This window comes from Gopherus evgoodei, chromosome 12, assembly GCF_007399415.2.
Source record: "Gopherus evgoodei ecotype Sinaloan lineage chromosome 12, rGopEvg1_v1.p, whole genome shotgun sequence".
Lineage (NCBI taxonomy): Eukaryota > Metazoa > Chordata > Testudines > Testudinidae > Gopherus > Gopherus evgoodei.
In genome coordinates this window covers 4,351,660-4,365,004 of record NC_044333.1, presented here as the reverse complement: position 1 = coordinate 4,365,004, position 13,345 = coordinate 4,351,660, and the positions used below count along the sequence as shown (strand labels likewise).

Sequence of the window (13,345 nt, the reverse complement as noted above, 5' to 3'; positions counted from 1 at the left end):
TGTAGTTATTGAAAAAGAAAATCATCCAGTCATGGTAAAATATAGCATTTGCTTCTGAGAGTGGGCCACAAAGATACTAGAGACTATTTCCAATTTCACATGGTTTGGTCCTTTGATAGGCGTACACGGGTCTAACAAACAGGCTTGCTGGGTGCCTGGTTTTGGGTGGAAAGCCCGGATGAAAAGGGACCCTGGCGGCTCCGGTAAGCACCACTGACCGGGCCATTAAAAGTCCGGTTGGTGGCACTGGCAGGCTCCAACCTGGATCAGTGCGGCTGCCAGAAGTGGTGACTCATCCCTCTGGCTCTGAGTCAGAGGGACGGCCAGGGGGCTCTGCGTGCTGGCCCTGCCCTGAGTGCTGGTTCTGCAGCTCCCACTGGATGGGAACCAAGGTCAACGGGAGCTGCAAGGGCAGTGCGTGCACTGCGCAAGCCGCCTGGCCTCCCTTATGCCTAGGAGCTGAGGGAGATGTTGCTGCTTCCAGGGGGCCCCCCAGGGTAAGCACCGCCTGGAGCCCATTGCCCGCACCCCCTCCTGCATCCCAGCCCCCTGCCCCACCCCAGATCCTGCACCCCAACCCTCCGCCCCCTCCTGCACCAAAACTCCCTCCCGGAGCCCACACGCCACACCCCTCTGAACCCCAACTCCCTGCCCCAGCCCAGAGCCTCCTCCCACACCCGTAACCCATCATTACTAGCCCCACCTTGGAACCCACACCCCCAGCCCAGAGCCCACACTCCCTCCCACACCTGAACCCCCTGCCTCAGCCTGGAGCCCCCTCCCACATGCTGAACCCCTTGGCTCCACCCCCTCTGCTCAGAGCCCCCTCCTATATTCCAAACCCCTCATCCACGGGCCCACCTGAGACCACACCACAACCCTCTGCCCCAGCCCAGTGAAAATGAGCGAGTGAGTAAGGGTAGGGGAGAGTGAGTGACAGAGGGAAGGGGGATGGAGTGAGCAGGGACTGGGCCTTGGAGAAGGAGTGGGAAAAGGGTGTTCAGTTTTGTGCGCTTAGAAAGTTGACAAACCTAAACACAGATGAAAGAGAGTTAAGGTAAAAATTCATGACCATGAGCAATAACAAAAATAGTTAATTGATGGACATGTGTCTGATGGGAGAATCCATTAGCAGCAAAAGCTAAACTGATCAAACACCTGCTCAAACAAGCTTCCAATTACCTTCACTGTCTGCTCAGGCATCTGATCTTGGCAATGCATGTGGAACAGCTTCTCATTTCCTACGCACCAACATCCATCCTTCAAAACCCCCCTCTTGGTCCAGGAACCCACGGTGCTGAGAGCTCTACGGACAGTCCCTGCTTGTGATCTCTTGGTGCCAACTGCCTGAGGGTATACAGGGGATGCATAGGGGGTACAGGACCCCCCTCCACCCCCGTGGTCTGGTATGTGCAAATTAATTCACCAAAGGGTGGCATGTATGGTGTCTACCAAAAGCCAATCACTCAGTAGTCATCATCATCATCACTGTGAAATGCCTGCACTCTCTCTGTCTGGCGCTGTGTATTGTATGCCTCGCAATGTAAATCTATTTGCGTACTGAGCCTCCAGGCTAATCAAGATTGCAAAATCTTGAGAGGAAAATCTGCAGGAAAACAAGAACAGTGTGTGTATGGGGGAAGGGGGGGGGAGGGTGGTCTCTCCTGTCTGTGAGTGAAGGTAATGGATTTTAGGGGTCTAACTGGGGGTACTAAGCTATACCTTGGATCCTTCACCAAGGGGACAAGCTGCCAACGGGCATGTCTTATGAATGGAGGATCATAGCCAACCAGGGCAGTGAAGTGCTCTGACAAAGACATGGGGTGAGCTAAACTTTATTACACAGGAAAGTACCTTATTAACTAACTCTTGGTTCCAGAATGCACGCTGATTTTATTTGATGTGTAACCAATTGTTTCCAATACTTCTACCCCCTTAACCTCTGTTCTTTCTTAAATAAATGTATCCTTCTTTTCGCTATAACAAAATCTAAGTGCTGTGAATTAAGCAGAGCAGTCTAAAGTGAAGTTGGGGTATACTGTTCCTTTGGGAATAGTGGATTTGGTAACTGCATGAGTGTCCAGTGGCTGGATACTCTAGGGAGAAGCACAGAGGGCTCAGGGGTTGGAGTTTGCCTATTGCTAATCTGCCGAGAGACAGTGGAGTCTGTGTAGGCTGAGAGGAGAGTGATTATGTTGCCTGTGGAAGGTGGAGTGAGGGAGCTGACCCCTGGCAGGCACAGACAAGGCTCCCTGGTGCTAAAGGCAGGTGGTAGAGAGAGGCCTCACAATCCTGGGTATCCCGGGCTAGCACCACACTGCCCCAAATATCTGACAATCTAAGAGCACTTCCACAAAGTCTATCAATACTGAGGATACATGAATGGGCTTAACAACTGTGGTCAATGCACTTGGACAAGTTAGACCATTAACTCGTTAAGGCACAGCCCATCTTTTTACACAGTCTACCAATGGCCACAGCAATCTGTCATGCTAATGAGAGTAACTAAAATTCAGCAGGGCACATGAAGGAAATGAAATGATTTACTCACTGGTTTCCAAACTCAGATGCCACAAAGAGGAACCCTGTTTTCAGCACACACATGGCAGCAGCCCCAGGAACAGTATCAAAATACTTCAGACGGATCTCCGTCACCTGAAAGCACCGGAGAGGAAGGAGTAATGGTGAGTGAGCCAGCTCAGTTCAGACTCTCAGGAAATAGGCTTTGTCTGCTCACACACAAGAGCGTAGCCCACTTTCCCATTCAGAGATACAGGAAACTCATGCATTTGGGATCGTAGTTTATTACAAGACTGCCCTGGAGTTACCTTCAGAGGAAGGAAATGAGCAGAGACTAAGCATAGCCAAGAGCGCTCCCTTATCGATAGTTTGGGGCAGCTGCCTTCACTCCCCAAGTTCAGACTGGATGGCATTCTGAGTGTAAACGCAACCCAGGCTTTCTGCTTTACTCTTGAGACTATTCTGCATGAGAATCGGAGTTCAAGGCTTACAAGAGAGACCTGAAAATGCTCAGCAGTCCTACCGAGAGAGAGACAACCCCCACCTGGCATCCACATCATTCACTCAGAGGACTGGGGAGCGGTCTCTTAGAATGGCCACTTACAGTTTGGACAGACCTGAAGTTGCCATGATAGTTCCTATGAAAGGTCTGAGGCCAGTCTTGAACTGCTGAACCAACACAGTCTTCTATCATGACACTTTCTGGGAAGGGTTTGTCATGTTAAAGGCAATGGGGGTTAGTGGCATTTCAGATGGTTTTTTCCCAGAGACCACAAATGGGATCTCTGCAGCACAGATCTCCAGGGGAGCAGTGACTGGCAGCACAAAGCAATTCCCATTTTTTCCCTATTAGTTTCAGAAGGAGAGTGTGTTATCCCAGCTGAAAAAGCTGTGTGACATGGGATGGCCAAACTCTGCCCAACTGGTTGCACCTAGTTTGCATAAAACTGAACAGATTGCAGGCACCCACATATTCAATCCACAGGTGCAGCCAAGCATGGCAGCTCAGATCAAGAAGGATCACTGCACTCTGGAATCTGTTGTCCTAGGGAACTGTGGCGTAGAATCTCCTAGACCACATTTTGGAATAGGAAATTTGGAGCAGGGACCACAGGTAACATTTTTAAAAATGCCCATGTGACCTAGCAACCTAAGTCTTGCCACCTCCTGTCTGTGTGCTGTGCAAGTGGTGACTAGCAAGTTATGGCAGCTGTCATCTAATAGGGTAGATGCAGAGTCATTCATCTCTATATACAGCTAGAGACTAACTTAAAAATCATTTGAATGAGGAGAAAGAATGCTTTAAACTAGGTATCATCACAGTGGGAAAATGCAGCATGATGGGAAAGCTTCTCAAGGACATATTTCAAGAAGTAAAAGTAGCTTCCCCCTCAAGCTACCTACCATATCTTCATCAGTCTCTAGGGTGATTTTGAAGATATCTCCCTGCTCCGTCTGGGCCAGAAAGAAGAACATGGATTTGGTCTTGTGTGTAGCAGAGCAGACAAAAATCATACCCCTCTCTGGGTCATCCAAGTCATTCTGTCACAGGGAAGATAAATCAGAGGTTTATAAATGTTGGAGGTGGAAAGCTCACCTTTCAGCAAAGCCACTCCCCTGAAATGCAGGATACCCTCCCCTGGGTCAATGGTCCTAGCAAAAGGGAAAGCTTGAGGGACTACAGCATGTGGAAAGGGTTTTGTGCACAGCATACCCCTTCCCAATGTTCTCCTGACTCATCCGTAATGCTCTCAGGAAAGCTGATTCTTCCTGACAGATGTTTCTTAGAAGAGCTAAAACTGTGAGGTATTCTCCCTCCTACCCCTTTTTTCCCCCAGATGGACAATCTCACACATTGCAAAACCAATTGTGGTACACAAGGGTCACTAGCCATATAAAACTGACCTGTGGCATCTGCTCTGTGTCTGGCTTTGGTTGTATTTGCCCAGTGCTACCCAGTGTCAGCTAGCTACAGCCTACTTTGTTTAAAACAGTGGTTCAAACTTTTGTCCTGGTGACCCCTTTCACACAGCAAGCCTCTGAGTACAACCCCCCCACCAATAAATTAAAAATATTTTTGAATATATTTAACACCATTATAAATGATGGAGGCAAAGTGGGCTTTGGGGCGGAGGCTGACAGTTTGCGACCCCTCAGGTAATAACCTTGTGACCCCCTGAGGGGTCCCAACCCCCAGTTTGAGAACCCTTGGTTTAAAACAAACAAAAGGAAGTATTTCTTCATACAACGCACTGTTAAACTGTGGATTTTGTGGCCAGGGATACAGTGAAGGCCAAAAGAATAACTGGGTTCAAAAAAAGAATAAGTCCATGGAGGATAGGTCCACCAATGGCTATTAGCTGAGGTGATGAGGGATGGAACCCCATTTTCTGGGTGTCCCAAAACCTCCAACTGCTAGAATCTGGGACTGGATAACAAGGGACGGATCACTTTATAATTGCCCTGTTCTGTTCACTCCCTCTGAAGCACCTGGCACTGGCCACTGTCAGAAGACAGGATACTGGGCTAGATGGACCATTGGTCTGACCCAGTATGGCTGGTTTTATGCACTCTTCTAAAAGGAAGCAGCATGAGGTGGAACAGAGCAGCTGTGGAATTCATCTTCATGTACTAGGGTGAATATTTCCAACCATGCCATATAAATCATGGTTCATACTACGAGTGCTGTCATCTGAGAGCCTGGTAAGAGAGAAAGGACTATCTCAAGGGTAAACCTCAGAGACAAGATGAACTCAACCAATCACATCAGATTACAGGAAAACTCCAACACCTTCCCTTACAGATGACATGACTGGCTGGTAAGGCAGGCTTTCCCTCCACACTCTAAATTGTGGCAGCCCGACAGCCTTTCAATCACTATGCACCACCTTCCTCAAAAGCCTCCCTGCAAATAAGCTGATATTAAGTGTCCATGTGGAACGTTTAAAGAAAAGGCCTCTAAAGCAGGGCATAAGAGATGAAATTCTCACCCTTCTCCTGGGAATGGGACATCTGATATCAGGCTGGTCACCAAAGTTTTTGTAGGTGATATAGTTTTCAGAACAGATCAGCACCCCGCTGGGACCATCGGAGCCACCAGGAACTAAGGGATGAGATGGAAACTTCATTAAGAGAAGAGAAAAAGTCCTCTTGCTCAAAAGAAATCTGGATAATCTTCATTCCGTATTATCAGATGTAGCTAAATCTGCTTCGGTTTATGGTGGAGAAGACATGGGGTTGCAAGCATAGGCTTCTGTATCTGCATAAGGCAGAGTTTGGGATGGAGAATGAAACTTTGGGGGTCATCAACAACTGCTTAATATTTCATTTTGACACTTCTCATCCAGTCCCATATATGAACCCAAATCTTTGAGATGCTCAGGCACCATACTGGTAACGTGCCAGTCACCCCACGTATCTGACATGCATTTATCTGCTATTGCAAGTCACAAGAAGCAGGTTCCCACATGATCTCCCAGTATTTTCCTCTCAAAAACTTAAATTACCAGCAATGAAAACCACAAACTGAGTGTTCAGAGCCCCTGGAGCCCACTAGCCTACAGTATCTGCCGGGCACGTACAAGATACAGTGAACTGCAGAGTAGCCCAGTCAGCATCAAGCTTTCGGGACACCCTTTGGGTACCTGTACTATAAATCATGCTCTTCAAATGAATCTGGATACTAAAACTCCAAACTAACTTGTGCAATGAGTCGAGCAGGCCAAAGTCCCACCCCCAAAATAAAGCTTAAGGTTAGCCCATAACTCCTCTTGAAATCAAGTTGTGATCACATGGAGCTACAACTCCGTTTGTATTTCCATTTGTTTTACTTTGTCAGCTGGCAAACTCATTCTCCAGGTTGTTTTTTTTAAACCACAACCTCTTCCAATGGAAGCCTTCAAACACTTCCATCTCAGCCCAATCAGAGTGAAATGCTATCTCCATGATACATCTCAGAGAAGAGACATGAAAAACTCATCACTTCAGGCTGCAAGAAAATCAAACTCTCCAAAATTCTATGTATCACATGAGAATTTTTAGTTTTCACCTGCCTTCCAGGCCCAACTAAGAGCAGGAAAGCAGGTCAGGTTATGACATCCCCCGCCCCCCTCAATGATTCTCTTTCAAATGTGCAATATGTTCCCCCTTTGCCTTTTTACTGGGAGAATGGGAAGTGACTTGGCAATGGGGAGGGCAGTACCTGTTATAAGGAAGTTGCCATGCTCCTCCAAAGGTTCGCTGTATTTCCTAACTACGTGGTTCAAACCCAGGTCTAACTCATAAAATGTCAGGGTCTGTTGGGTGTTAGCTGCTGCTTCTCCCGTTGGATCGTTGTCAGCTTCCTGGAAAAACAGTACACAAATATTTTGTCTACAGTAACATTATCTGTACATTTAAAGGAAAAGAAATCTCATGAAGTCTCTGAAATGGTGTTATACTCATTAACAACCACAACAGCAATTCAGAGACAACACAAGACTTGATCTTGAAAAGTGTTCAGCACTCACCCCTGCCATTGAAATCAATGGAAGGTGCAGCACCTCAAAGGATCAAGACCACAGGCAGCAAATGGAAAGTAACTAGGTAGAATTATTGTCAGAGGCAGACACACAGGCAGCGCTGGTTAGTTGCAACACGTAACTGTAAAATATTGGATGGGTATAGACCAGCTGCCTTTGCAGCTAGATATGCTGAGTAACACCTTACATTGATTTTCAATGTTCCCCTAGCTGCCAGCTATGGTATCACCAGCCCCATGGTGGGATGGAAGAGATTCTAGAACACATTTTAAACCACAGGCAATTTTATTTTGCATAAAATCATTCATGCACATTCTCTCCCAAAATTCACCACCATTATTAATTTCCTGAACACCAGAAATATGCTCAGTGCTGTAACAACTTACAGAGAGATGACTCCCAATTCAATGAGTTTACAGACAATGTCTCTGTACCTGGGGCGGTAATTCTGGTGGATCACTAACTGAAAGCTTGACAGGGGAAGTGTATTTGGAGGAGGAATGAAGAGGATGGGGGTACTGCTGCAGCAGAGGGAGGCAGTTCTAAACATGAACAGCAGCATTGGAATGAAGTGCAAAGGCCAGAGTAAGACAAATATACAGAAAGAGCACTGAGCAGGAAGGGCTGTAGTTCACAGTTTAGTAACAGAAGGACCAAGAAATTAAGAGGATTTCAGCTAAGATTGGAAATGAGATTGACAGTCAACGAGCAGAAACCCAGGGAGGTTGTCCCAGATAGCTAGCGTGGGAGAGAAGGCTTTGCATAAGTTGACATGCTAGGTGAAGGGACAGAGAGGAAGGAGACAGAGCTAGCTGAGCAAAGGGAGTAGTGTAAGAGACAAGAACCTCATCCCTGGTTACCTCATAGTCCATTTCCAGACAAGCAAACATTGGGTTTTCAAACCCCACATCTACTCCCACCACATGGTAGACCAAGGTGTTGGCCTTGTGGGCTTCCAGTGGGGAAGAAATGGTGAGTCGGGCAGCTGCATCTCTGTTCAGGATGTATACCAGCTTCTGTTTCTCAATGGCACCTGCAGGGAACAACAGTGCATAAAATACCTAGATTGGGGATGCAAAGCTGAAGACAACTGCCCCAGAACCAGCCTTTGCACAAAAACTGCCAACTGACAGCCTTGCAGGAAAACAGAAACGTAACATCTTGTCCCATAATTTCTCCATCACTCTTAAGTTTATGTCAACATCCTAACTTCAGTATTTAAAATCTTTAAAAATGAATCAGTGACTCAGGCACAGGTTAACCTTGCAGATCTTTTTAAGCTCCACTCACGCAAGCCACAACTCAAGGTATATTCAGTTCGCAGGCATAAAATCTGCAGCAGCATCTGCCGGAGGAGCACAACTCCTTGGCAAAACATGCAGCCACAGTAGCTAACAGATAAGGAAAGAGTAGCAGCTATGCAACAAAAGGGAAACAGTCCCATGGAAACCCTCTAAAATTGCACTGTAATTGAGGTATGTTTCTTTGCTGATACACAGCGCACACAGTCATTTACTGAGCAAGTCCTGCTCTCAGCTGTCATCCTGAATAACAGATGAATTGCACAGTGCTACCTTCAGGTTAAAAGGACACAAGCAGCTTCCGTCCAAGCCAGTCATGCCATTATTTTCACTATAATAGAGTTGTTTAATTGCCTGGGTAATGGAATAATCTAAGAGTTTATACCTCTAGGGCCTGATCAGAAATGCAGAGTTGTCTTCATAGTCAATCTCAGAGAAGAGACATGAATTCATATCATCATTTCAGGCAGAGCACGCTGGCTGCCCCATGACTGGGCTGTCTGCATCCCAACGTCCCTTTTTCCAATCATCCTCCTCAAATGGGTTCTTTGCTTACCACTACCTGAGCAGGTTTCTTTCCAACACTGTTTTGCCATAATTTTTGGTACTCATTTGTGCAATCATGATAGTAGGTAGGAACAATTCCAAACACCTGGATGTTTCATTCCAAAGGCTGGAATTTAATGAAATGCCTGCATGAAAAGCACTTGAGACTACAGCTGAGAAGTAGGCTGCCAAAACTGTCAACCTTGAAGTAAGGAAAAGGCAAAGCAACAATTCCAAGGAGAATCAGTTTCCCCCACTCACTTCTTTAAATGCTACAACTAAGGAGACAGTACAGATCCCCACTGACTTACTGATCATGACAGCACGGCCCTTTGGGTCCACAGCCAAGAACTGGCCAGGAACGATTCTGCGACAGCCACTCTTGCCAAAGGTTTCCTGGTGAATCTTCTCAAACATGTTCTTGGAAGGCTGGTACTCCAGGATAACAATGCGACCCGAATCACTACCCACCACGATATAGTCTTTAGTTCCACCTGTCAGTCTGAAGGCCATGAGGGAGCGAATGACTCCAAACACTTCCACTGTCAGCAAGGTGTGTACTTTCCCCGTGTTTGGATCAGGGCGGAGCAACTCCAGAATCTTCCCCCGGGAAACAACAATTTCCTGTTGTTTGGTTCCTAAGAAGCCAAAGCCATGAGAAACTTATCACCAACTATAAGTCAGGAGATGTAAAAACCAGGAAATTCAAAGTGCCTTCAAACAATAATCACCAAAGCAAGTCTCACAACCTCCAGGGTATTCAAGTATCCAGTTTACAGATCAGAAAACTGAGGCACAGAGAAGTTAAATGATTTAACTAAGGCTCCACAAACTCAGTGAGAAAACCAGGATCTGAACTTATAAGTTCCTGGATCCAAGTTCTTTCTCAAGACCAGATCTTTCCCTCAAATTGAAGCCTCTTAGTCAACCCAGGTAGAAGCACTAATGGGAGCCAAACCTCGATGAAAAACAACTGCTGTAGCTAAATAGCTTATAACTGAAAAGATCTTGCTTTGCTTCAGCCTGAAAGTCTCCTAGTCAGGAAAGCAGAGATTACCTGAGAAATTGCCATGGATAGCATAGCTGATGCCAGTGGCTCGCTGCAACGTTAAATTGTAAAGGAACATGGTGGCGACAGATCCACTTCACTCATGCGTCTCAATAAGTTATTAAGTCAGCTGTGAACAAAACAGCAAGAAAAATTAAGATTATGCCTTATGCAAAACAGGATCTACATTTAAAACGTACACTGTGTCAGCCCAAAGGAACAGCATTAACAACCTGTGTTTCTGTGCCCCAGACACAATTTTGAAAGTGCATGTATCATCTTATTCCAACTGGTCAGCATTCAAGAACCTTACAAACACTGATTAATCAGGGCTCCCCCCAGCCTTCTCTGTACTCATGAGATTATCCCTATTTTAACAATAGGAAAACTTGCTCAAAACCACAGACTTCAAGTCAGAGCCAAAATTAGAATTTAGGTGTTTCAGGTTCTACATTCCATGGCTCAGTCCACTAGATCAAGTCAGTTATTCACTGAAATCCCTATCTTCCTACTCTAGTTATATAGGGGTTTCATTTTAAAAGACATTTAGTTCCTTTTTAAAGAAAGATAGGTCAGCTTTTTTTCTTTTTCTTTTGGTCCTTTAGGCTGACTCTGACATTTCCATCCATGTCACACTCATTTAGAAGGAATGAAGGATAAACTTGGTAATTTGGTGTAGAAAATATTAGCCTACAGTGATTGTTTAATGCAATTTAAAATCTAAGTTTAGAGCAGACTCGGGGCTGCATAAAAACTGACATACTAGCTTTGTTTGGTTCTACAGGCACCTGACTTGAGTGACAAGCACAAATTGCACAGGCCCTTGGCTACGCTCTTGCAAGAAGGACAAGCTGTCAAAACTGACTTCAGTCCTTGTTCCCTGTGTATATTTACTCCATTTCTGCTTCTGGGGATTTAATGATGCCACCTCATCAGCAGCAATCCAAGCATTTTACAGAGGAAGCAGGTATTGTTCCCATGTTACACATGGAGAAACTAAGGCATGGAGAGGTGAAGTGACTTGTCCAAGATCACCTCTACAAGTGGCAGAGATAGGGAAAGAACCCAGGTCTCCTGACTTTCAGTTCAGTGCTCCATTCTCTAGGTCCCTGGGTTTATAGGTAATGGACGAGAATATTGCAGCTTTTGTTTGGAAGCGCTGACAGAAAGGAAAGACTAAATTCGGGCTTCATTTAAAACAAATTAAAAATAGGTTAGGTTTAATGTTAGGCTCATCAACCTCAATGGCATCATTTTAAATGGAACACTGGTTACAGATCACAGCCATCAGTGGCCAGCTGGCAATACAACACAAACTGCTAGCACAGACGAGCAAAAATGCTGTTTTCATCAGTGGAGTTCCCCCTTTGCTTGAAACTGGGGTAAGCTGTACCAGTGAAAATTGCGGCTCTGAGCAGTTTACCTTGTCTGCCCTGCACAGTAGAAACTCAGCCTGAAATTCTTATTTCTACAGGTAGATAAGGGAAAGGGGGGCAGCAGCTTCCATCTAAATTAAAGGGACAACATAAAGATTGTGGATGGCTCTGTGGATATGAGGAAAGTGGTGGATGTGATATGTCTTGACTTGAGCAAAGCTTTTGATATGGTCTGCCTCTGGAGATATTTAAGAGTAGGTTAGATAAATGTATATTAGGGATGGTCTAGACAGTATTTGGTCCTGCCATGAGGGCAGGGAACTGGACTCGATGACCTCTTGAGGTCCCTTCCAGTCCTAGAGTCTATGAGCATTCTCGCCAGCAAGTTAAAGTATGGATTGGCTGAATGGACTATTAGGTGAATAGAAAACTGGCTAGATTGTCAGGCAGTGATCAACGGCTTGATGTCTAGCTGGCAGCCGGTATCAAGCAGAGTGCCCCAGGGGTCGGTCCTGGGGCTGGTTTTGTTCAACATCTTTATCAATGATCTGGATGGGATTAATTGCACCCTCAGCAAGTTCGCAGACAACACTAAACTGGAGGGGAGAAGTATATGTGCTGGAGGGTAGGAATAGGCTCCAGCGCGACCTAGACAAATTGGAAGACTGGCCCAAAAGAAATCTGATGAGATTCAACAAGGACAAGTGCAGAGTCCTGCACTTAGGAAGGAAGACTAGAGTGACTGCTGGGTTACCTAGGGAGGTGGTGGAATGTCCTTCCTTAGACGTTTTTACGGCCCAGCTTCACAAAGCCTTGGCTGGGATGATTTAGTTGGTGTTGGTTCTACTTTGAGCAGGGGGTGGGACTAGATGACCTCCTGAGATCTCTTCCAACCCTGATATTCTATGATTACACTCTTGTCTAGAAGTCCGTAACCTATGATGGTTGCAAACAGCACCTAAGACATTACAACTGAAAACAGCACTTTCTGTGCGGTCAGTTCCACTTCCCCACGGGAGATCAAGACTCCACTGTGTGTGGGTCTTTCACACAGCAACAGAGGAAAGAAAAACGTTTAGAACAAAAAATAGTTCCCAGCGATTAATAAAACCACAAAACACAGCAGTGACTCAGCACCTGGAGCTGTTCTTAAAAGCAGACTCGATTTTCAAGCGAGCAGTGCTCCTTTAGTAAAGCCCTGGAGGAACGAGGAACAAGGGCATCCTCCCACGGAAATATCTGTCTTCGGGCACCTTCACGGAGTCACCCTGTTTAGGGAGGCCTGGCTTCCCCCGGGGAACACAAAAACCAGGCACGGTTGGTCACCTCTTCACTGTGAGGCAGCACCCACGGGAACAGCACGAGGCAACCACGTGCAATCAAAGCACCCAAAGGCCATGCACGTAGGAAAGGAAGGGGAAGGCTCCCCGCTGTCCCACCCCAGCCCCGTCTGCACCTTCTTCCCATCGGCGTCTCGCTTCCCTTCTCCACCAGTGTTCAATGCTCGGCGCCCCCCGCCCCCTCCCTGTGCGGCTCCCGCCGGTACCGTCTACACTCACCTGCACGGCCCCCCTCTCCTGGGCGCTCCCCACCCCCGCCCGGAGCGAGCGGGGCCGCAGCCCCAGGCGGTTCCTGTGCGCGCCCGATACCCCGCCCCACAGTCACAGCGCGGCGCGCTCCCCTACCCGGCGCTACGGCGCAGGCGGCGGCGGCTCTCACCGCGCGGGATGGCGACGGATTCGCTTGCTCCCCCTAGGCCGCCAGCCTGCCAACCCGCTCCGCCATCGACCCAGCGCGCGCCCTGCCGTGCCCCGCCCCCAGGGCCTTCCGGCGGGCCCGGCGCGCGCGACGCGAGGCTGACCGCGCAACGCCTGAACGAACCCAACACAAGGACGAAGCAACTCCCGCCGGGCTCCTATCCCGCCGCCTTCGGCCCCCCGGAGACCTTCACTCCGCGTCGCCAACCCAAACCGAGAGGCCTCGCGAGCATCTGCCACTCAGGCACCTATTTGGACAGCCCGCGCCGCCTGCGCC

The 13,345-nt window shown here is 47.4% G+C and overlaps 1 protein-coding gene and 2 non-coding genes across 6 annotated transcripts in view; all 3 read right to left on the bottom strand.

Annotated features, from left to right (window-relative positions):
- The window catches only part of SF3B3 (splicing factor 3b subunit 3), a 47,609-nt gene extending 34,501 nt beyond the window's left edge, over positions 1 to 13,108 (bottom strand). The window contains exons 1-8 of one of the 4 annotated variants that reach the window (XM_030581809.1): positions 12,997 to 13,108; positions 9,945 to 10,065; positions 9,199 to 9,525; positions 7,901 to 8,073; positions 6,722 to 6,863; positions 5,511 to 5,623; positions 3,925 to 4,062; positions 2,552 to 2,655 (exon numbers count right to left, since the gene is read on the bottom strand). In XM_030581809.1, the coding sequence (XP_030437669.1) occupies positions 2,552 to 2,655; positions 3,925 to 4,062; positions 5,511 to 5,623; positions 6,722 to 6,863; positions 7,901 to 8,073; positions 9,199 to 9,525; positions 9,945 to 10,014 (1,067 nt within the window). In that variant the 5' untranslated portion in view covers positions 10,015 to 10,065; positions 12,997 to 13,108. Of the gene's footprint in view, positions 1 to 2,551; positions 2,656 to 3,924; positions 4,063 to 5,510; positions 5,624 to 6,721; positions 6,864 to 7,900; positions 8,074 to 9,198; positions 9,526 to 9,944; positions 10,066 to 12,448; positions 12,578 to 12,870; positions 12,944 to 12,996 lie in introns of those variants that run through there. The other 3 variants (XM_030581810.1, XM_030581811.1, XM_030581812.1) reach the window with 3 other exon arrangements.
- Positions 6,435 to 6,511, bottom strand: LOC115660687. The gene has a single exon (XR_004002894.1). It is a non-coding gene; the product is annotated as a small nucleolar RNA SNORD111 (small nucleolar RNA).
- Positions 8,732 to 8,811, bottom strand: LOC115660688. Its single transcript, XR_004002895.1, has one exon. It is a non-coding gene; the product is annotated as a small nucleolar RNA SNORD111 (small nucleolar RNA).
- Positions 13,109 to 13,345: the final 237 nt, after the last annotated feature.